The 24893-nt window shown below is 43.8% G+C and overlaps 2 protein-coding genes across 2 annotated transcripts in view; both read left to right on the forward strand.

Moving 5' to 3' along the window:
* prkcba (protein kinase C, beta a) overlaps positions 1-2515 on the forward strand; it is a 273443-nt gene extending 270928 nt beyond the window's left edge. Inside the window, exon 17 of the mRNA XM_041205666.1 lies at positions 2346-2515. Within this exon, the coding sequence (XP_041061600.1) occupies positions 2346-2498 (153 nt within the window). The 3' untranslated portion in view covers positions 2499-2515. The remainder of the gene's footprint in view (positions 1-2345) is intronic.
* A 15469-nt stretch (positions 2516-17984) lies between these two features.
* LOC121287759 (voltage-dependent calcium channel gamma-3 subunit) overlaps positions 17985-24893 on the forward strand; it is a 36470-nt gene continuing 29561 nt past the window's right edge. The window contains exon 1 of the mRNA XM_041205668.1: positions 17985-18195. Coding sequence (XP_041061602.1) covers positions 17985-18195 — 211 coding nt within the window. The remainder of the gene's footprint in view (positions 18196-24893) is intronic.

Genomic DNA, 24893 nt, shown 5'->3' on the forward strand with positions numbered 1-24893 from the left:
CAAATCTGTTTGAATTGTAGGCTCCAGTCTGTGTTTGTTATACATCTGTGGCAGATATTTGTTCATGTATCACTCAAATCTGTGGTCTCTCTTTATTAGGGTCTGTTTTATTAGACTATGTCAGGTCTTTGTTTATTGATGACCGACCAGGGGTGACGTGGGTATGGGAATCTTCAGGGTTCTCACAAAGGTGGGTGCCGATAATATAGTGCTGTGGAACCTTTTACAGTACCCTCTGTTTTCCCAAGTGGCCATACTTGCTGTGTCTAATTTGTTTTTAATAGGTGCCTGACCTTTATTTGTGAGGTGAGTCTATGCTTATTGGGATTGCAAGCTTATTCGCTTGCACATCGTTATTGGGAATTCCTATCTGTTTTTCATGGAGTCTTTGGTGATTATTTGTTAGAAGCATCAGTTCTGTGTTTTTTGGGGTTCTCTCACTTGTCATTTTTTTGAGGATTCCTGTCTTTTTGGGGGAAGGAGGCTCTCTAATCTGTTTATTGGAAGCTCTACTATTCTGTGTTATTAGGGGGTTGTATCTGTGTACAGGGCCCATTAATTTTAAGATAGCCTGTGCCTCTAAAAACAAGGTACAGTGCCTGTTCTGACCCTTATTCCACCAGCTCTTCAAGCAGAGCCACAGAATGGGTCACACCAAGAGCTGCACTTAGGGCAGGAAATACAGCAGCACAGGTAAGCGAATAATTTAAAGTTTTTCTGGGCAGGAGTAGGACAAGCATTTGATCTTGCATCACCTGAACTCAGATTAGTCCCTCCCTTATGAAATCATTTACATTGGAATATTCCTTTTCTGAGAATATATGTTTCCCAATGCTACTGCATCCATCCTGTCAGATAAAGCAAATGTTGGTCAGTGAGGGGTGTAGGTGAATGGATTCCAGATATAAGGTTGATGAGATTAAAGATATGAAGGGATATGGAGAGTGTGTGGGGAAAATGGCCTTGAGGTAGAAGATCAGCCATGACCTCGAGGGGCTGAATGGCCTACTCCTCATATTTCCTATGTTCATATGATGTAGGGGGAGTTTATCTGGTTCATCAACCTATAGAATCTGGGGATGAGTCAGTGATATTGTGTGATTCTTGATAACAGAACCATTAAAATTGCCAAAGATATCTCCATGACAACCTATTGAAAAATTTGTGAAGGTTTATTTTTGTCACAGAGTGCAAGCAGTTTTGAGGGCATTCCTGGTCTGTTACCGTTGCATTTCCCCAGTGTCTATTCCAAGACAGTTCGATTACCCTGAATTGTCCCTCACAGTCACATTATCTGTGTCTGCCCCAAGACAGTCCAATTACCCAGTAGCTGCTCCCAGACAGTTGCATTATCCCAGCACAGCCTTCCGGACAGTCACATTGCAATAGTGTCTGCTCCCTGCCAGTCATATACTCCAATGCCAGCTCCCAGACTATCCTATTACCCAGTATCTGCTCCCAGAAAGTCGCATTACTCAGTGTTGGCTCCCAGTCAATCACACTATCTCAGAGCCAGCTTTCAGCCAACCACATTACACCAGTGTTGGTTCTCAGGTAGACCCATTACCCAGTATCTGCCAGATCCTAGACAGACCCACTACCCCAATCCTCAGTACATTTGCTAGTCCCATAAACACTCACGAACACCCCAATCGATTGCAGTCTGAAATGTTACGTTCACGTTGCCAACAGCGATCAGTGGCTGGGAGCTGAAATGTATAGCAAGCCCGATTTTCAGCTCCACTGCTCCCAGGAATTAGTCAATCGAGGGCGGAATTGGCCAAAAATATGGATCAATTATGTTTGCATTCAGGATAATGTTAAGTGCCAGTCAAGAGGTGAAACATCACTTAAACATAATAACAGGGCAAATATGTTACCATCTATATGGTACAGGTATTGCACAGGATCTTGGCTGTAAATTTGAGTGTTTGTCCCAATACCGATGGGGGATCGGGATAAATGACTATTTCCCCATTTCTCCTAAGGTGCTGCCCAAGTTATGGTGAGAGATCGGGAGGGTAATAAAGCCACTTTTTTTTAACAGGGACAGTCACTCACAGTGCAATTTGATGTTGTCCACCCTGGTGTGTGTGGCTTTGTAGAGTGAGCCTTGCTCCTGGTCTGGAGGTCGATGTTTATATAAATCCCAGTCTACCCGCTCCCATCACCAAGGGAAGTTCCTGTCGGTGCCGAGACTGCAAAATCCTGAGCTATCACCAGTGAAGGATAGACGGTAGAAAGAGTTACACTGTCAGATGACGGTGGGATGGCGGTAAATCATGTTGCCAAACACATGTTGCAGAAACACATATGCTGAAAACTTTTTTTTAATCTCCTGACAGAAAACTCACAGAGACACCGGCAACTTTGACCGTGAATTCACCCGGCAGCCTGTGCAGCTCACACCCACTGACAAGCTCTTCATCATGAACCTGGATCAGAATGAATTTGCAGGATTTTCCTACGTGAATCCTGAATTTGTTATTCAGGTTTAAGGATCGCACGAAGCCTCATTTCTTTAACCCCCGTTGTATTTTTAATCCGAAACACAGGATACAAAGTTTTTAAATATTGATCTTCCTTCCTTCAGATCCCGAGTTCAACATGAGGTTTTTAATACAGCGCCACGCGACATTTTAAACCTGATTCTATCTCGGTGTTTGTAAATAATCACCGATAGTGGTCGGAATCGAGAAGACATGTAAGATAAGGAGTGTGGATTCTGACCTGTTGCTGATCCCAAATCCAGACAGGGAGCAGATAGGGGAAGGCAGAGTGGAGAATCAGGGTTTGGTAGTGACTGAAAACAATGGAGAACTAATGTGGCCATAGTTCAGCGCAACACTGAGAGTGTACTGCACTGTCAGCAGCACCGATCTACAGCCAGGTGTGGAACTGAGGTCCTGTCCTCCCTGTTTAGGTGAATGTTGAAGCTAGAAGGATCTCGTAAGCAACATTACTTAGAAATTCAGGCCAGTGCAAACTGGGTGTAGAGGACAACCTCTGCACCCGAATGGGTCAGCCTGGGGCACACCCAATATCGGGCCTCGTTTACATGAAAGCAGTGAATGTCCACTGGGAATCAGCAGGCAGGTTGTGGGCAAAGAGGCTTCGAATTTAAGGCCGCTGCCCAATCTTGCATAGGGAGCTTCAAACAGACGTTAGACCCCTTACTTGGTAATGCAAAAGGCTAACGACTATTTCAGGCCTGAGCCCTGGATGTCTGCACAAATATAGCGGCGGGCGCACTTCCGACTTGTAATGAGGGAGTGCTTTTTGTCTGCCACATTGGGGGCTTAGGCACCTGCTTAATACCCACATTATGTCTACTGTATCACATAAGACATTGTAAGTGGGGAAAATTAATTTACATTTTAAACATTTTTTTGATATTGGGTCTAGAGCTATATTTATCAATCAAAAATGTATTAAAAATGTTACCTATAATATGCAATTCTTGTTAGCATCACACTTATTTTGTGTCACATTTCAGCCATCACACTTTGATGGTTGTCTTCCAGTAAAACAGCAGCAAATCAGAATTGAGGCTGGAAACATGTGAATCAAATACAAGGAAATCGATTAATGCCATGCGAGGTCCACTAGTAATAGATGAAAAGTGATGTACATAATTTGTACGTCCTGTCTATTTTTCCTTTCAACTTACTGCATCATGAATGTTTCTCTGCTGGTAGTTCTGTTCCCCTACACCTATTATGCCTGGGTGTCACACACATTACACTTTAAAATACTTCATTGTTATTTGAACTGCTCATTTCTATGGATACTTCTCAATAGCCTACTCTGACCATGTAATGAAGTGCCTCCTTTGTTATCATTTCATTCACTCCCAACTCTGCTGAGACCAACCTACAGAAACAACTCCAATATTAAGATCCAAAACAAAAACAGAATTACCTGGAAAAACTCAGCAGGTCTGGCAGCATCGGCGGAGAAGAAAAGAGTTGACGTTTCGAGTCCTCATGACCCTTCGACAGTTCTGTCGAAGGGTCATGAGGACTCGAAACGTCAACTCTTCTCCGCCGATGCTGCCAGACCTGCTGAGTTTTTCCAGGTAATTCTGTTTTTGTTTTGGATCTCCAGCATCCGCAGTTTTTTTGTTTTTATCCAATATTAAGATGTTTTCTGTAAGATTTTTTCACATATCTTTGTAATTTATTATTTTAATTTAATGTAAACTTTTTTGGTTTATCTCCAATTTTAGGATATAATAGTGTAATGGTTATGTTACTGGACTAGTAATCCAGATCTTTGGACTAGTTATCAAGGGTACATGAGTTCATATCACACAAGGCGATCTTCATTGATTTGCAATGAACCAGGTTCTTCCATTTATCCCATCCTGAACTTGAGGATGGGCTAGGTTTATGGACAGAGATACATTCAGATGTTGATAAACAACTATTAAAAAAATCAAGGATATTAACATAACTAACTCAATGTTCAAAATTCCACAATCTTTAAAGTTTCAGAATTGATTTCCAGGTGTGGCTTTAGGTGCAAATACTGAGGAAATTCAATCAACCTTAAAGAATGGAGCTTGGTACTAAGGAGAGTTTAGGGGTGAAAATTAATGCGAAAGGAAAACGGGATAAGACAAATTTAACCATGGATGAACTAATTGTAAAGCAAACCGAACCTTTTTAAGAACAGTGTCTTCCATATTATGTTTGTAAATGTTTTCTATTCAGTTACATCTCATGGAATGTAATGTACTCAAAGGTTTCTTTCCTTGTGACGTCTATGCATCTTTTTCACAGGATCACACTGAGTGTTCTTACAGTTGATTAATTTATTTTGCAATGTGTTTTGAAGCTTGCCAAAAAATAAACAAAAAATGTATTGCAATAATTACTGAATGAATTAATTTGCATGACTTTTGTGTATCGGTCTCTCTGTTGGCAGAATGTTCATGCACGGGTGCTTCCAAACTGTTGAGTTGCTCTATCTCAAAAATTGAAATAAAATTCTGTAATGAAACATTTGCAGCAAAGTATGTAGTACTCACTTGGGTAGAGGGTTGGGCAGAAGTTACAGTCTATGCCTATGCATCTGGTATCCATGAATTGTCAAGTGATATCAGAATTGGTCTGAATATGGCATTACTTTAACATGACTTCTGCTACATCAATTCTGACGCTCAATAAATCAAGGCACATTATACAGAAGGTACAAGCAATCAGGCTAAATCGATCAGCAGATGCCTGAGTAACAGGTTAGCATGTGGTGGTTTGTTAAATCATTATCCCCTTGGCTCTCATTGCATACTGAAGCAATTAAATTCTCCTCCCTTCATACTGTGGTCAGTTTCAGCCAGCTCCTGTAGAAAAAGGCCCAAAACACAGATGGTTCCAATGTTGCACTGATTCCAATGTCATTGAGAGCACCAACAAAATCACTTTTATTCACTTTACGCGATGTGGGCATCACTGGCTAGGCCAGCATTTATTGCCCATCCCTAACTGCCCTTGAGAAGGTGGTGGTAAGCTGCCTTCTTGAACCACTGCAATCCCTGTGGTGCAAGTGCACCCACAGTGCTGTTAAAGAGGGAGTTCCAGGATTATGACCCAGCAATAGTGAAAGAGCTGCGATATATTTCCAAGTCAGGATGGTGAATGGCTGGAGAGGGATTTCCAGGTGGTGGTGTTCCCATCTATCTGCTGCCCTTGTCCTACTAGATGGTAGTGGTCATGGGTTTGGAAGGTGCTGCCTAAGGAACCTTGGTGAATTTCTGCAGTGCATCTTGTCGATGGTACACATTGCTGCCACTGTTCATTGGTGGTGGAGGGAGTGAATGTTTATGGAAGTGGTATCAATCAAGGGGCTGCTTTTTCCTGGACGGTGTCAAGCTTCTAGAGTGTTATTGGAGCTGCAGTCATCCAGGCAAGTGGAGAGTATTCCTTCACACTCCTGACTTGTGTCTTGTAGATGGTGGACAGGCTTTGGGGAGTCAGGAGGTGAGTTACTTGCCACAGGATTCCTAGACTCTGATCTGTTCTTGTAGCCACAGTATTTATATGGTTAGTCCAGTTCAGTTTCTGGTCAATGGTAACCCCCCCCCACCCACCCACCGCCAAGGCTATAATGAGGTCAGGAGCTGAGTGGCCCTGGCGGAACCCAAACTGGGCATCAGTGAGCAGGTTATTGCTAAGCAAGTGCTGCTTGATAGCACTGTTGATAACCCCTTCCGTCACTTTACTGATGATCGAGAGTGGATTGATGTGGCAGTAATTGGTTGAGTTGGATTTGTCTTGCTTTTTGTGGACTGGACATACCTGGATAATTTTCCACATAGCCAAGTAGATGCCAGTGTTGCAGCTATACTGAAACAGCTTGGCTCTGGGTGTGGCAAATTCTGGAGCAGAAGTCTTCAGTACTATTGCTGGAGTACTGCCAGGGCCCATAGCCTTTGCAGTATCCAGTGCCTTTAGCCATTTCTTGATATCACATGGGGTGAATTGAATTGGCTGAAGACTGGCATCTGTGAACATCTACTTGGCATTTCTGGTTGAAGATTAGTTGAAGAAATGCTTCAGCCTTATCTTTTGCACTGATGTGTTGGGCTCCTCCATCATTGACGATGGGGATACTTGTGGAGCCCCCTCCTCCAGTGAGTTGTTTAATTCTCCATCACTATTCACGACTGGATGTGTCAGGACTGCAGAGCTTAGATCTGATCCGTTGGTTGTGGAATCGATTAGCTCTGTCTATCACTTGCTGCTTATGCTGTTTGGCACTCAAGTAGTCCTGTGTAATAGCTTCACCAGGTTGACACCTCATTTTTAGCTATGCCTAGTGCTGCTCCTGGCATGCCCACCTGCACACTTCATTGAACTGGGGTTGACCCCCCGGCATGCTGGTAATGGTAGAGAGGGGAATAAATGGGACCATGTGTTACAGATTGTGGTTGAGTACAATTCTGCTGCTGCTAATGGCCCACAGCACCTCATGGATGCCCAGTCTTGAGTTGCTAAATCTATTCAAAATCTAGCCCATTTAGCACTGTGGTAATGCCACACAACACAATGGAAGATACCCTCAGTGTGAAGACAGAACTTCATCTCCACATGGACTGTACAGTGGTCACTCCTACCAATACTGTCATGGACAGGTGCATCAGCAGCAGGCAGGTTGGTGAGGATGAGGCTAAGTATGTTTTCCCCTCTTGTTGGTTCCCTCACCACCTGTCACAGATCCAGTCTAACAGCTATGTCCTTTAGGACTCAGCCAGCTCGGTCAGTAGTGGTGCTACCAAGCCACTCTTGGTGATGGACTTTGATGTCTCCCACCCAGAGCACGTTCTGCGCCCTTGTCACCCTCAGTGCTTCCTCCAAGTGGTGTTCAACATGGTGAAGCACTGATTCATCAGCTGAGGGAGGATTGTACATGGTAATCAGCAGGAGGTTTCCTTGCCCATGTTTGCCCTGATACCATGAGGTCCAGAGTCGATATTGTGGACTCTCAGGACAAATCTTTTCTGACTGTATACCACTGTGTCACCACCTCTGCTGGGTCTGTCCTGCTGGTGGGACAGGACATACCCAGGGATGGTGATGATGGTGTCTGGGACATTATCTGTAAAGGTGGGCTGTTGCTTGACTGGTCAGTGAAACAGCTTTCCCAATTTTGGCACACCCCCCAGATGTTAGTAAACAGGACTTTGCTGGGTCAGCAGGGCTGAGATTGCTGTTGTTTCCGGTGCCTAGGTCGATGCTGGGTGGTCCATCCAATTTCATTCCTTTTTAGAGGATGGGTGTTGTTACTTATGTTTCTCCTCAAAATAATAAGATTCCCATTATTATGGCTAGATACTCTCAGCAACAATATTGTAAATGGATGAGAGCTTCAGCACATCCTGAGGTCCCGCTCCCTGAAACCTATATCATTTTTTTCCAAAACTGTCATGTTTTAGTAGTACCTAATATTCCTTTCATGGCACCTGTCAATGACTTCAGTTTTACACATCCTGACAGATTTGTCAATTAAATCCTTAGGCTGAAGAGAGTTAAAGAAATTCAAGAACTAGCAAAGCTATTCTTACACTCCTGTACACATATTACTCTTCTAACACCCAAGACAGAATTCTTTTCAACAGCTATTGCCTTGCAAGGTGGCCTTTGCCTACAGCCGTTTCTGTATCAATATAAAATAATCCACAAGGGTGCCAATCTATCTATATATCTCTACCAGCTCCTAAAAGCCTCCCAAGATCTTGTTTCAACCCCTGTCCATATTAAACTGCTCATGAGATCAGTTCCAATTGAAAAGTTAAGTTAACGTAAAGAAAAATGAATAACAGACCCATTTCATTAACCCTTCACTCACAGGTGGTGTGGGAATTGGAAATATCGCACCTGCATGATAATGGCTGCTCCTCCAAGATTGGGACTTTTTGAGTAGAGTAGTTTTACCTGGCATTGACTAGGGATGACTTGATGCCTCAACAGCCACCAAATAAATCAGCCACTGTTCAACCAGTTGACCGAAGCATCTGCGGAAAGGTTGAGTGAGACAAATGGTCTTAATGCTCTTATTAGACAGTGGGTTTCCACAAAGTGCAAGGCATTGTAGATGGCATACAGCTGGCCAATTCCCATATCACCAACTCTATGCTGTTCATGAACAGAATGAAGTACAAATAAATCTGCAACTGGCTGAGACTGCAACTTGTACAGATGTAGGTGGGATGTTAGGAGGTTGGCCTCATGGTTATTGTAGTCTTCTTGAACTCATTTTTGATCATGCTTTGGAGTTGAACAGGAGTTTCACACAATTGGCTGAGGGCCTTTTTATTATTCAGTTACCTGTCCCAGGATATTACAAGGCTGCAGTTGATTGGGGTGAACCGGGAGGGGGGGGGTCATGATGCTTAAATGTAACAGATTCATTGGATCAGCTGGTTTTCCTATTCATCTGTTTCTTACGCTCGCAGGCATCAACCAAAGCAAATCAATTCCCAATATCCTAGCAGTGGACACAATACAACCCTTTACACTAATCCCATATACCACAAATATTCAGAGGAGGTGGAAGATTGGATGACTGGATCCTTCGTGATCAGTAGAGGCTTGATTTCTGATCAACTTTGTGATAGTCATCAACAATAGCTTGCATTTATATAGCACCTTTAACCTAGTAAAATGGTCCAAGTTGCTTCACAGGAGCATCATCAAACAAAGTTTAACACCAAGCCACGTAAGGAAATATTAGGGTAGCTGATGAAAAGTTTTAAAGCACTTCTTGAAGGAGGAGAAACAGATAGAGAGGCGGAGAGATTTAGGAATGGAATTCCAAAGTTTAAGGCCTGGGCAGCTGAAAGCACAGCTTCCAATGGTATAGCTATTAAAACCAAGATACACAAGAGGTCAGGATTGAAGGTGCACAGCTATCTTAGAGGTTTTAGGGCTTGAGGATGCTATGCGATAGGGAAGATGGGGGGAGGGTGAGGTCATGAAGGGGCTTGAAAGCAAAGTTGAGAGTTTTAAAATTGAGGTGTTGTTCAACTGGGTACAAACGTAGTTATGTGAGCACAGGGATGGTGTTGAACAGGACTTGGTTATCTATTCCAGAAAGCGAGTTGGTCAAGGATCAAACTGAAGCCAGTCTTTACAAACTTTTTACAGAGTTACATGTTTGCATTTTCTAACCCAACCACCAGAGTTTCAGACTGGGTCTATTTTTAGGGCCACAAATGAAACCCTATTAATGCCCACCACCTGCATACAATTAATACTTGGTGCAAGTTAGGATATAGCCAGCAATACTTTTTTTCAGCTCCAATTTATGGAGGGTAGAAGATAGGAGGTCGGCTAGGAGCAGAACACCAATATAATGAAGCAACAATGCTTCTACCAGCTTCATTGTAGCGTATGTAATCAGCATGTTGAAACAGCAGTTCCAATGCTTGGACAGATTGGAGATGACCGATAGTATATTCCAACCAATGTCTCCAAATTCACAGCTTTTGTTTTATTTTGCACAACCTCACCATATGGAATTGAGTTACCGTATACAGAAAGACAAAAAGGGTCGTTAGCTAACACTGGAAAAGAACAATGATAGTCACAAGGCTTGGATGATAAATCTCACCTGCAGACAGGAAGGCCAGCTTCTCACTGAAAGCACATTTGTCCTGGAGCCTAAACATCCCAATGCACAAACAGTTCCATCTATCAATAAATGATAATGATTCAAGAAACACAGTGCTTACCATTATCCATGATAACATTTTTGGGTCTCATAATGCTCTTACTCTCAGTCACTTAAATCCTCATATCTTAGCTCATTCTCAGGTGAATTCCAGCTGCCTATACTTTTGAGAGTATCCTGTCTTCAGGTTTAGTTTACCTTTTGGTAAGGTGCCCAAGAAATGAACATTAAACTCTATGTCTTATTCCTTTCAAGTACTGGCCTTATCTTATGTCTTCAAAAGCTGTAGTGCATTTTTCAAACTTCTTTCAAAGTTTTAAATTTGCTTTGTAGAAGATGAACAAGTGAATAACAGCATGGAGACCTCTGCTCTATAAAGCAGACTGGCAGGAAGAGCTGCTGGGAGTTTGGGGGTGGAAATCACTGCATAATCAGGTATTTGGAAACTACTAACCCCCACACAACTCCCCATACCGTTCTCTACTTATATGTTTATTGTAGACATCATTTCCTTAACTGAATAAAATAATACAATGACCAGAACTGATGCTTTAGAAATAACTTTTAAATGATACACAATTTTTATTTTTCTAGAATTTCTTATTGCTATGGGAGTGTAAACAGTTTCTTGGAAATTGGAATCAATTTACCTCCTTTAGAAGTTTCAAACTGTTATGTCAGAAAAGAATTAGCAGGGCATCCTGAACCTTGAATACCTCCTCAGTCAAATTGTATTTTAAACTTATCAGTCATATAAAAATTGAACTAATCACACAACTTTGCATTACTCTCTTCATAAAATAACTAGCAAAATTTGCAGACATTCTTTCAATATAATCTTGCCACAAGTTTCCAAAGTAGAGTTGGTTTTTTGAAAACTGCCTCACTGTTATTCTCGTTGGCTATTCTCCCCATCAATCAATATAACTTTGACAGAAGTCCTGCTTACATGGGCATTCCAGTCTTCCACCAAAGCTACCTTAGCTGAATGGAGGAAGCCATGAGGAATTTCCTGGTATTTAAATAAAAAGATTTGTATTTATATAATTCTTTTCACAACAACTGCATTTCTCAAAATGCTTTACAGCCAATGAACTACTTTTTGAAGTGTGGTCACTGTTGTAAAGTAGGAAACATGGCAGCCAATTTGCGCACAGCGAACTCACACAAACAGCAATGTGATATTGACCTGATAATCTGTTTTATGTGGTGCTGATTGAAGGATAAACATTAGCCAGGACACCAGGGATAACTCCCTGCTCTTCTTCAAAATTGGATATCATAGGATCTTTCACATCCACTGAACAGACAGGTGGGTCCTCGGGGTAACATCTCATCTGAAAGACCGCACCTCCAACAGTGGAGCACTTCTTAGCATTGCGCTGACACCTTTAGTTTTGTGCTCAAGTTTATGTTTCAGATGGATTTAAGGAACAGGCACTACGTGAAACCAAGACAAAATATTTCAATTTTGTCAAAATCTTCCATCCTACCACAACTATCTGTACAATGTTTCTCCATTAGGAGAATATATTTTCTCCACGTTCACCTCCCTAAGATTAAGTAAACCAATAGGATCTGCGGCGCTGTAAATTGTGTGCAGTGTGCTGGTTCAAAGAGCTGAATGCCCTTTTCTTATTCTTTCAGCAGCTGCTGGATATTAATGAGAATCTCTATAGTCTTCCTTGAAGTGACGTCCTGTCATCATGATGCAAGTGATTAATACACAGATTCTGAGAGCAAAGACTGTTCAAAAGAGGAGATAGTGTACAACAACAATTATACCATCCACAGTCAACAGAACTCCACCTCATTAAAGTTCCATTCAAGCACTGCGAATAATGGAGCCAAGTGACCTTCAAGGGAGGAGGTCCCCAGAGTTTTTCATTCATTTTATGGGGATGTTCTACTGCTTTCCTTTTGCTTAAATCCACTTTTGTGCAAAAGAATTTCAAGCAAATCAATTGAAATGCAGAGGATGGATTAAGGAAAAATGCGTACAGGAGGAGAGACACTGGTTCTAGGAGATAACCTGCTTGTGCTCCAGAAACTATGCAATCAGTTACAGCTTAATGCTACAGGGATGGCAGTGGATTCAGTTGAATGGCAATGCTGCGAGCAAATGAAACTTTCAGAAATATTCAATTTCTAATTCAAAAACAACTGGAAAATTAATAATGTTTGCTTAGTTCCTAAAATCTAATTACCATTCAGATAACAACCAGAACTTGTACAAGTATTGCAGATACATTTGCAACAGTTAATTATTAAAAGAATGATTACATGAGAAATGAATAGTACAGGCATCAGCTGTAGCTCAGTGGCAGTGTTCAGGTTCCTGTATCAGGAGATCGTGGGTTCAAATCCTGTCACAGTAAACTGAAGCATGTAATCTAGGCAGATACTTCAATGCATTGCTAAGGGAGTGCTGTACTGTTGTAGGACCTGGCTTTTGGATGAGGATGTTCCAGGCCATGCCTGCCTTCTCAAGTGAATGCAAAAGATCCCAACGCACTATTTCAAAGAAGAACAGAGGCATTCTTCTTGATATCCTAGCAAATGCTTATCAGTCACCAACATCATTAAAGCAGATACAAAAGCAAAATACTGCAAATGTTAATGATCTAAAATAAAAGCTGAAAGTAGGTCTGGCAGCATCTGTGGAAAAAGAATCAAAGTTAATGCATCTGAAACATTAACTCTTATTTTTCTCTGCTCAGCATTTTCTGTTTTTATCTCATTAAAACTGATGATCTTGTGTTTAAAACATTATTACTTGCAGAATCTTGCTGTGCACAAAATGGCTCCAATATATTTATTACAAGAGTGACTATACTTCAAAAGTACTTAATTGGCTGTAAAGTACTTGGGGTTGTAACAAATGCTAGACAAATGCAAGTCTTTCTTTCAATCAACAAACACAAACACAGCAATGACAAACAGAAACAATCTGTGTCCCATTGTACATATTCTATAGCTCATTAGTCCCAAGTTGCCAATTTTGTCTTCCATTACCCTATGGTACAGCAGTGTACATGAGACACAAATTCAAATCCTACCACAACAGCTGGGAAATTTAAATTCAGTTAACTAAATAAATTTGAAATAGAAAGCTTGGATCAGTAATAGTGACCATGAAACAACCAGATTGTCATAGAAACCCATCTGCTTCACTAATATCTTTTAATGAAGGAAATTTGCTATCCTTACTGGATCTGGTATGTATGTGACTCTAGACCCGCAGCAATATGGTGGACTCTACCTCTGGAATCACCTAACAAGCTGCTCAGTTGCAAAAAACCGCTATGAAAAAGCATACAAAGGATAAAACCTGACAGATCACTCGGCATTGACTTAGACATTGGAGTCGGATATAGCAAAGGCACATCCTTCCCAGCAAATTTTGTAAAATCCTCCTTAATAACATTTGGAAACTTGGGCCAAAACTTGCATATTTTTACCATGTGTTGGTCAATCAAAAACCTGGCATTATCATACCAAATCATATCTTTCAGTCAATGTCCCAAATTCCTCCATCACCATAATGGGGTATGTCCTGTCTGACCCGCTGGACAAACTCACCAGAGGTGGTGACACAATGATATACAGTTGGGAGGACTTGGCCCTGGGAGTATGCAATCTTGACCCCAGATCCCAAGAAGTCTTACAGCATCGAGCCAAACATGGGCAAGCAAACCTCTGGTTGGTTACCACTTACCACCTACTTGACCCCACCCACCCTACCATCTCAACTGATCAATCAGTACTCCTCCATTTTGAACACCACTTGGAAGAGGTACTGAGGGTAGCAAGGATATTACTGACCGAGCTGGCTGAGTCCTGAAAGATGTATCTACCAGGTTGGGCTTGGAGCAGGTGGTGAGAGAGCCAGCAAGACAGAAAAACCTATTTGACATTTTTCTCATCAATCTACCTGTCACAGATGCATCTGCCCATGATACTAATGGTAGGGATGAACACCATACAGTCCTTGTCAAAATGAAGTTCCACCCTCATACTAAGAACACTCTCCATCTTCTGTGATAACTGTGACCACTATGATAAATGGGGCAAATCCAGGATGGATCTAGCAATTCAAAATTGGGCATTTATGAGGGGCTGTGGGCAATCAGCAGCAGCAGAATTGTCTTCAATCACAAGCTGTAACCTCATAGATTGGCATGCCCCCTCACTCTACTATTTCCAAGCCAAAGGGACCAATCCTGGTTCAACGTAGAAAAGCATGCAAGGAACAGCACCAAGTGTACCTAAAAATGAAGCATTAAACTTCTGAAGCTACAACACAGAACCACATGCATGCTAAACAGTGGAAGCATCATGCTATAGACAGCTAAGTGATTCCAGAACCAATGGATCAGATCAAAGCTCCACAGGTCTGCTATATCAAGTCATGATGGTGGTGGACAATTAAACAGCAATGGGAGGAGAGGCCCCATAAACATTCCCATCTTCAACAATATTGGAACATGGCAGGAGTGAAGCATTTTCAGCCATCTTCAGCCAGAAGTGCCGAGTGGATGAATCATCACAACCTCTTCCTGAGGTTCCCACAATCACAGGTACCAGTTGCCAATTCAATTCATGTGATATCAGGAAATAGCTAAGCACACTGGATACAGCAAACATCTAACAATATCTTGGATGTAGTGCTGATAAATTGTACTCCAGAACTAGCCAAATCTCTACCATTTTTCCAGTACAGCTACAACACTAAATTTGCCTAGCCAAAGTGTACAATTGCCCAGGTATGTTGTGTTCACAAAAGCAGGACAAATCCAATCCAGCAACTTACCATCAACCTGCTCTCAATCATAGCAAAGTGATGGTAGGTGTCATTGGCAGTGTATCAAGCAGCCTTACTCATCAATAACCTGTCCATTGATGCTCAGTTTAGATTTTTGCCAGGACCATTTGGCTCAAGACCCAATTACAGCCTTGGTCCAACCATGGACAAAAGAGATGAATTCCAGAGATGAGATAGACTGCCCTTGACATCAAGGCAGCATTTGACTGAGTGAAACACTAAGTAGCCTTAGAAAATTGAAGTAAATGAGAATCAGGGATAAAGTCGCCACTGGTTGGAACCATATCTAGCACAAAGGAAGATGATTGTGATTGTTGGAAGCCAATCATCTCAGCCCCAGGACATTCACTGTAGGAATTCCTCAGGGCAGTGTCCTAGGCCCAAATATTTTCAGCTGCTCCATCAATATCCTTATCTCCAACATAAGATCTGAAGTGGACAACATTCAGGCTTGGGTTGATAAATGACAAGTAATATGTGCACCACACACCTGCCAGGACCATGTTGAACAAGAGAAAGTCTAACCACCTCCCCATGATATTCAACTGGATTACAAATGTCAGATCCCCCTCTTCAAATTCCTGGGGGAATCACCACTGACCAAAGCAGAACTGGACCAGCCATTCAAATACCATGGCAACAAAAGCAGGTCAGAGGCTGGAAATTCTGCAGCAAGTAACTCAATTCTTGATTCCCTAAAACCTGTCCACCATCTACAAGGTACAGGTCAGGAGTGGGGTGGAATACTCTCCATTTGCCCGGATGAGTGCAGCTTCAACACTCAAGAAGTTTGACACCATTCAGGACAAAGAAGCCCGCTGATCATTGCCCCATTCACTGCATTAAACCTTCACTCCCTCCAGCACCAAGGCAAGACATCTTCAAGATGCACAGGAGTGACTAATGAAGGCTTCTTCAGCAGCACCTTCCAAACCTGATGAGACCTCTGCCAAGAATAGGGGCAGCAGATAGATTAGGACACCAATTGCTGGAAGTTCCCCTCCACCATCCTGACGTGGAAATATATCTCCGTCCCTTCACTATACCTGGGTCAAAATCCTGGAACCCCCTCCCTAACAGCACTGTGGGTGTACCTATACCACATGGATTGCAGAGTTTTTAAGAGGTTGGCTCAGCACCCCCCTCAAGAACAATGAGGGATGGGCATTAATAAGCTGGCCTTGCCAGCAATGTCCGCATCTTATGAAGCAATAAAAATATTTTTCCCCCGGGAGTTTTACCTCCTATTCCAGAGTCACTCGGGATTGCTCGCCTGCTTTAAGCTCTTTTCATCGAGGGGGTTAACCGTTTATTTTAAACTGGTTAATACTCTGTTAAAGCCGCAAGCAAAGTTCAAGCATTGATTCCTGATATTCCCAACATTAACCTGTCGATGCATACATAAAATAACTTTTTGTTACAAACTCCAGCGAGCCAGTTTATGAATGGAGTCGGTCTCAGGTGCAACGCCAAGAACCAGCAGGCGTGGAACCCGTTCTTTATAAAGTAAAAATGACATTTTCTAAATATACAGAGTTAAGAGGCGATTTCCTGAACCGGGGCCTTAATGGGACGCAAATCTCTAAAGAGCTTAACAATTAATTTAAATATCAGAAAAGGCGAGGGTTTTGAACGCTTAGGCTCATTAGAGAAGCGGCGAGGATTGCGTGTAGATCAAGCCGGAGCAGAAATTCACAGTGTCAATGTTAACATGTCCTGGATTGGGAACATTGAGGTCATTCCTGGCGTGGGGAAGAGCAAGCCCCGGAGACTTTCAACTGTCAACTGACTGATCCCAGGACAGGCTCCCGAACAGCCCGAGTTACTGCATCCCTGCGCTCTGCAGCGTGGAGTTTCTGGGATTTAACACTTTCCCCTGGATTTAATTGATTTTTTTCTGGGATTTTTCTAAGAATTGACTGTTTTTTCTGTGCTTCATATTGTTTCCTAGAGTTTATGTGTATATGTCCTGGAGTTTATGTGTATGTGTGTGCGTGTTTGTCCTGGTGTTTATTTGTGTGTGTGCGTGCGTGTGTCCTGGAGTTTATTTTCGAGTGCGTGTGCCCTGGAGTTTGTGTGTGTGTGTGTGTGTGTGTGTGTCCTGGAGTTTATTTGTGTGTGTGTGTATGTCTTGGAGTTTATGTGTGTGTGTGTATGTCTTGGAATTTGTGTGTGTGTGTCCTGGAGTTTGTGTGTGTCCGTGTCCTGGTGTTTATTTGTGTGTCTGTATGTGTGTGTGTCCTGGGGTTTATTTGTATGTCTGTGTGTGTGTGTGTCTGTGTCCTGGAATTTATTTGTGTGTCTGTATGTGTGTGTGTCTGTGTCCTGGGGTTTATTTGTGTCTGTGTGTGTGTCTGTGTGTCCTGGATTTTATTTGTTTGTGTGTCCTGGAGTGTATTTGTGTGTGTGTGTGTCCTGGTGTTTATTTGTTTGTGTGTGTGTGTGTTCTGGTGTTTATTTGTGTGTGTGTGTGTGTGCTGACTCTCCCTATATGAACAGCTGGCCTCCTGCTGCTGCCTGTTTCCCCTTTTCATCCGCAGATGGAGTGAAGATGGTTAAAGAGAAGAGAGCCCAGCTCGCAGCCCATGGGGATGGTATTGAGCGGCTGGGCAGACGGTAGCTGTGGCTGGGCTCGGGCTCCAGGCTGCTGCTGTGTCCGGTACTCGGGGTGTTACACGGACCTGAGGAGCTCAGTCTGCAGCCGGTGTTGAGCACCTTGTGACCCCGACTGACTCGGGAGGGAGGGAGACAGACACGTCGTGGAGGCGGTAGTGACGAGAGGGGGCTGACAGCTCCCTCCTCCTCCTCTACCTCTAGAGCCGCCGATGTGCGGACTGGTACCGGGACCTGCTCCGATTCCCGGGGTTGCCTCATTGGGCGAGGGTGAGGGATGCAGCCGAGCCGGAGTTAGGGAGGTGAGAGCCGGGAATGCCCCCAGGAGAACGGGCAGAGCAGAGCAGAGCGGCGGCCCGGGGTTTGCACCATGATGGGGGTGTGTGACCGTGGGATGCAGATGTTGCTGACCACAGTGGGAGCTTTCGCCGCTTTCAGCCTGATGACCATTGCGGTGGGCACCGATTACTGGCTATACTCCCGGGGAGTCTGCAGGAGCAAGTCCAACAGCGACAACGATACGGTCAGAAAAAACGAGGAAGTGATGACCCACTCGGGACTCTGGAGGACTTGTTGTCTGGAAGGTATTTGCCCAGATTGTCTCTGCTCTGTCCATTCTCCCAGCCAAGCCCCGAATCTTACTCCCATCCCTGGATCTCTCTCCCCATCCCAATTGCCCTGTCCCATTCCTTCTCCAGCCCCTCATCCCCTATCGCACTCCCAGATTGATTCACCCATTCCTGGGAGCTCTCCCTTGCCTCATCCCCACTCATAGCCCATCCTCGATGTCCGGTCCAGCCCTTTGGTATCTCGTCTCTTCCATTGATACAATACCCGATCCAAATTCGAAATCCTTCCTAATCCCTGTCTCAGTCAGTGATCCTTATTCCCTATCCCATTTCTTGATCTTTCCCCTGACTCGCCTCCATGTTCTTAGCCCAGGCTATGGAGAGTTGCGCTCCAGGCGGCTCTCGCTCCTTCCATCCATCCAAATGTATGAGAAGCAGTTGGAGGGAGCGGTGGCAGCGGCCACTCTCTGGGGCAGCTCCCAGCTGCCGCTGGTCTGTCCACCTTCCACACAGACCCTGGCGCCAGTGCGCAGAGAGCCGGCGGCATAGGGTAGGCGTCCGGACGCGAACAGCAGCCCGGTCCCATTAAAGAGAGCGGGCAGAGAGGGAACAGTGAGAGAGACATCCAGAGAGAGAGAGAGAGAGAAAGAAAGCGATAAAGGCAGAGATTAAAGAAAAATAGTGGAACACGGATAAAGGTAGAGGGAGAGAGGAGATGGAGCCAGTTGTGAGAATGAGAGACTGCTTCCCCCGCTTAATGTCCGGACAATTGACTAATAGTGGGATAGAAGGTCATTTTTCAATTTAAATGACAGGATTATAACTTCATAATTTAACATTTTAAGAACCGAAGATCGAAGATAAACCCTAATCCCGATCGTGAGGCGTGAACGCTGCATAAATACCCCATTAAAGCAGGAGAAATGCTTCCTTAAAAACAGGAAAACGGAGTATTTGCCCTGGCATATATAGCAGACTATTATAATTGAGTTTTTTTATTGTTACAGCACCCAGTAGAGCCCCAACTCACACAGCACAAGTCTGCAAAGCTTGTAACCCACACAACCTACAAACGCAAAACCAGGAATCCCGACAGAAGACAGCAAACCTCGCATAGCCCGCAAATGAACCAAACTCGACATCCCTACATATACAGGACACATCGTGAGTGATGTAGTAATAGTAGGGTCACCCTGGCTGTAGCTGAGGTACCAGTTGCCATGGCCGCCCTGGCTGTAGCTGAGGTACCAGTTGCCATGGTCGCCCTGGCTGTAGCTGAGGTACCAGTTGCCATGGCCGCCCTGGCTGTAGCTGAGGTACCAGTTGCCATGGTCGCCCTGGCTGTAGCTGAGGTACCAGTTGCCATGGCCGCCCTGGCTGTAGCTGAGGTACCAGTTGCCATGGTCGCCCTGGCTGTAGCTGAGGTACCAGTTGCCATGGCCACCCTGGCTGTAGCTGAGGTACCAGTTGCCATGGCCACCCTGGCAGTAGCTGAGGTGCCAGTTGCCATGGTTACCTTGGCTGTGCCCTAGATGCCACTTGCTCAGTCTGTGTTACTGCTACTGGAATCTCCCATTCACTGCAGCGCTATGATCTTTGTGACTTTCTAGGCAAAAAAAAAACACACAAAGCACATGAGATTTTCTCACTGTTTAAGGTCAGGATGCAGCAGACAGGAGAAAACAGGCTCAGTGGTTTAATATGATTATAGGGGAAGTAAACAACACAGGAGGGAATTAACCAGTCTGTTATCAGAGAAGTTACATTGAAATGGATTGCCACCTTTAAGAAAAAAAAATTGGCAAGTTTTTTTTCAGTCGATGCTGTCATGAAGTAAATCATCTTGAAATGTGTCACTTAAACATGAAGCCACTGTAAGAAACATGATGGAATGTTTCTCCTCCCTGTTAAATAACGTGTTTTTTATTAAACAAGTTTTCATGAAAAAGTGACCTTCAGTAAAATAAGGTAATGTTCCATTGACTTGTGAAAGCTCCCTCCAGCCAACCCCAGCCAACAAAGAAAGACTTACACCACCTCAAAACATCCCAAGGTGAATTAACTAGTGTAATGTAGGAAATACAGAAGCCAATTTGCACACAGCAAACTTCCACAAACAGCAGTAAGAAAATAACCAGTTAATCTGTTTTTATCATAGAATTCTAGAATAGTACAGCACAAATTGAAGCTGTTCAGTTTACACATTTATTTCCTATTTTATTTTTCATCTCATGTTGCCTCTCAGTGACATCATCCGAAAAGACAGCGTCAGTTCCACATGTACACTGACGACATCCAGCTCTACCTCATCACCGCTCTTAACTACCTACACCCCCTTCCCTCACTGTCTCTAAATTGTCAGATAGTTTGTCTGACATCCTACTGGATGAGCAGAAATTTTCTCCAACTAAATATTGGGAAGCCTAAAAACATCCTCTCCCATCTCCACAATCCCCTTTCCCTGGCCTTCAACTTTGTCCCTCTCCCTGGCAACTGCCTGTGAGGCTGAACCAGACTGTTTGTAATGTTGGTGTCAGCTTTGAACCAGAGATCAAATATGCCAAGGCCTTAACATGTGGAAACACTGAGACTGTTTATTTCCACCCAGGTAACATTGTCCAACTCTGCCCTTGCCTCTGCTCATCTGCTGATGATACACTAGTTCACATATATGCCTGTTACCTTTATTCTTGACTGTTCCAAACTAACTCCTGTCCTGTTCGCCCAACACACCGCCCCATACTCACTGTGCTACATTGGCTCCCACTTAAGCAGTGCCTCAATATTAAAATTCTCATCCTTTTTTAAAAATCCCTCCACAGCCTTAGCTATCCCTATCTATGTAATCTCCTCCAGCTCTAAAACTCTCCAAGATATCTGCACTCCTCCAATTCTGGCCTCTTCAGCATTCCTAGTTTTCATTGCTCCATCATTGGTGGCCATGCCTTCAGCTGCCAATGCCCTAACCTCTGGAATTCTTTCCCTATCTGCCTCTCTGCTTTAAGATGCTCCTTATAATCTGCCTCTATCACTTACTTTAATACTTCCTTATATGGCTCAATGTTGACTTCTGTTTGATAACACTGCTGTGAAGGGACAGTTAACTATGTTAAAGGTGCTATATAAGTACAAGTTGTTGTTTTTGAGCTGGTATCAACACTTTTGAACTGCAATCTAGTGGTCCCATTCCCCATATCCCTGCAAATTTTTCTGTCAAGCATTCAGCTTTTTGAAAGCAACAATAACATTTGTTTCCACTACCCTATCAGACAGTGCATTCCAAATCTAATAGCTCATTGGCTAAAATCTTTTTCTTCATGTCACTTCTGATTCCTTTGTCAATCACCTTAAATCTGTGTCCTCTGGCTTTCAACCCTTCAGGCACTGGGAACAATTTCACTTCTTTTATTCTTTCTGAACTTTTAATGGTTTTAAACACCTGCCAAATCCCTCCTTAATTTTCTCCACTCTCAGGAGAACAACCTCAGCTTCTCCAGTCCATCCAAGTAAATGCAATCCTTAACCTCTGGATCCATTCTAGTAAATTGCTCTGTTCCCTCTTCAAAGCCTTCACATCCTTTCTAAAGTGTGGTACCCAGAATTGGTCACAATACTCCAGCTGGGACTGAATTAGTGTTTTACATTGGCTGAGCATTATTTCCTGGTTGGTTGTTGGGTAAGGGATAAATCTTGGCCAGGATACTGGGGAGAACCCCTGTGCTTTTGTTTGAATAGTGTCATGAGATCTTTATCCATCCACCTGAGAGGGTAGCATGGGCCTTAGTCTAATGTCTCATCTGGTGACACCTCTGACTGAGCAGTGCTCCCTCAGCACTGCACTGGGTATGTGTCAGCCTTGATTTTGTGCTCAAGTCTCTGGAGTGGAACTTGAACCCATGACCTTCTGAGTAAGAGGTGAGGATGCTACCCATTGAAACACAGCTGACATCTGAAGTCTGGCATTTGTTTAAGTGGGTGTTTCCAAAAACAAGACAGTGTCATTTCAGAAACTGAATGCACAAAATGCAGATTCCCTTCTGTACTTCCCAAGGCTTGTAGCAGGCCACTTGTCTGATGGGGCAGTGGGGGTCCTATTAGTAGGCATATTATTGTGGTCCTGCTGGGCAGAGGAAAGACAACATTCAGAGCCTGGCTGTGGATATTAATTGAAACTCAATTTTGATCCCCAAGCACCCATATCAATACATTAACAGATCTGTCAGAAACTAACCCATGTGCTCCGCTGAATCAAAGGGCAGTCAGGTTGTGGAAGGGCATTGAGGCACATTGGTTTAAGGAGCACTTGAATGTACTTTTAGAGACAGAAGGAATTGACGGATCAGAGAAATGAAAAGCGTGGGCCGATCTCTGAAAAAGTGACAGACTTGTTAGTCAATTTCCAATATCTTTCCTGCCCTTTTACTAATTCTACTGCCATCCTTTGGAAAGCAACAGAAACATTGATGGCTTAGGAGTGTGGTTGTTGAGAACAGGTGCACCAAGTTTGACAAATGGAACAATGTTGTTCCATTTTGTACCTGCAGAATATTTCAGGAATCTCAAGGATGTGATTTCAATGTGCAGTCCCATTTCTCAAACTCAACCATGGCCTCTCAAATTCAAGGGTCCTGATCTTTGCACTTCCAGCACGATAAACTCAGGTATCTCTGGGAATAACTGAAGAGCAAACGACTGTCTCAAAGGACTGTCTTCAAACAGCCTTTCGCTGAAGAATCTTTAGCAGGATGAGGGACGGTGCCCTCCCATGCTCTGACACCCAAGTTCATAAGCTGCTTACGGAATCAAGACACAGATGAAATTAAGATTCAGAAGACCTTGATCTGAATGAACAGCGAAATGGGCACAAGCAGCCGAATGGCCTCCTCCTGGTTAAAAACAAAAAAACTACGGATGCTGGAAATCCAAAACAAAAACAGAATTACCTGGAAAAACTCAGCAGGTCTGGCAGCATCGGCGGAGAAGAAAAGAGTTGACATTTCGAGTCCTCATGACCCTTCGAAAGAACTTGAGTGAGTCCAGGAAAGAGGTGAAATATAAGCTGGTTTAAGGTATGTGTGTGGGGGGGGCGTGGTTTGGGTGGGGGGAGAGAGAGAGAAGTGGAGGGGGTTGGTGTGGTTGTAGGGACAAACAAGCAGTAATAGAAGCAGATCATCAAAAGATGTCACAAACAACAGAACAAAAGAACACATAGGTGTTAAAGTTGGTGATATTATCTAAACGAATGTGCTAATTAAGAATGGATGGTAGGGCACTCAAGGTATAGCTCTAGTGGGGGTGGGGGGAGCATAAAAGATTTAAAAATATTTAAAAATAATGGAAATAGGTGGGAAAAGAAAAATCTATATAATTTATTGGAAAAAACAAAAGGAAGGGGGAAACAGAAAGGGGGTGGGGATGGAGGAGGGAGCTCAAGACCTAAAGTTGTTGAATTCAATATTCAGTCCGGAAAGCTGTAAAGTGCCTAGTCGGAAGATGAGGTGTTGTTCCTCCAGTTTGCGTTGGGCTTCACTGGAACAATGCAGCAAGCCAAGGACAGACATGTGGGCAAGAAAGCAGGGTGGAGTGTTAAAATGGCAAGCGACAGGGAGGTTTGGGTCATTCTTGCAGACAGACCGCAGGTGTTCTGCAAAGTGGTCGCCCAGTTTACGTTTGGTCTCTCCAATGTAGAGGAGACCACATTGGGAGCAACGAATGCAGTAGACTAAGTTGGGGGAAATGCAAGTGAAATGCTGCTTCACTTGAAAGGAGTGTTTGGGCCCTTGGACGGTGAGGAGAGAGGAAGTGAAGGGGCAGGTGTTACATCTTTTGCGTGGGCATGGGGTGGTGCCATAGGAGGGGGTTGAGGAGTAGGGGGTGATGGAGGAGTGGACTAGGGTGTCCCGGAGGGAACGATCCCTACGGAATGCCGATAGGGGGGGTGAAGGGAAGGTGTGTTTGGTGGTGGCATCATGCTGGAGTTGGCGGAAGTGGTGGAGGATGATCCTTTGAATGCGGAGGCTGGTGGGTGATAAGTGAGTACAAGGGGGACCCTATCATGTTTCTGGGAGGGAGGAGAAGGCATGAGGGCGGATGCGCGGGAGATGGGCCGTACACGGTTGAGGGCCCTGTCACCGACCGTGGGTGGAAAACCTCGGTTAAGGAAGAAGGAGAACATGTCAGAGGAACTGTTTTTGAAGGTAGCATCATCGGAACAGACGCGAAGGAGGCGAAGGAACTGAGAGAATGGGATGGAGTCCTTACAGGAAGTGGGGTGTGAGGAGCTGTAATCGAGGTAGCTGTGGGAGTCGGTAGGCTTGTAATGGATATTGGTGGACAGTCTATCACCAGAAATTGAGACAGAGAGGTCAAGGAAGGGAAGGGAAATGTCAGAGATGGACCATGTGAAAATGACAGAGGGGTGGAGATTGGAAGCAAAATTAATAAATTTTTCCAAGTCCTGACGAGAGCATGAAGCAGCACCAAAGTAATCATCGATGTAAAAACAAAAAAACTGCGGATGCTGGAAATCCAAAACAAAAACAGAATTACCTGGAAAAACTCAGCAGGTCTGGCAGCATCGGCGGAGAAGAAAAGAGTTCACGTTTCGAGTCCTCATGACCCTTCGACAGAACTGTTCTGTCGAAGGGTCATGAGGACTCGAAACGTCAACTCTTTTCTTCTCCGCTGATGCTGCCAGACCTGCTGAGTTTTTC

Source organism: Carcharodon carcharias, chromosome 15, assembly GCF_017639515.1.
Source record: "Carcharodon carcharias isolate sCarCar2 chromosome 15, sCarCar2.pri, whole genome shotgun sequence".
NCBI lineage: Eukaryota > Metazoa > Chordata > Chondrichthyes > Lamniformes > Lamnidae > Carcharodon > Carcharodon carcharias.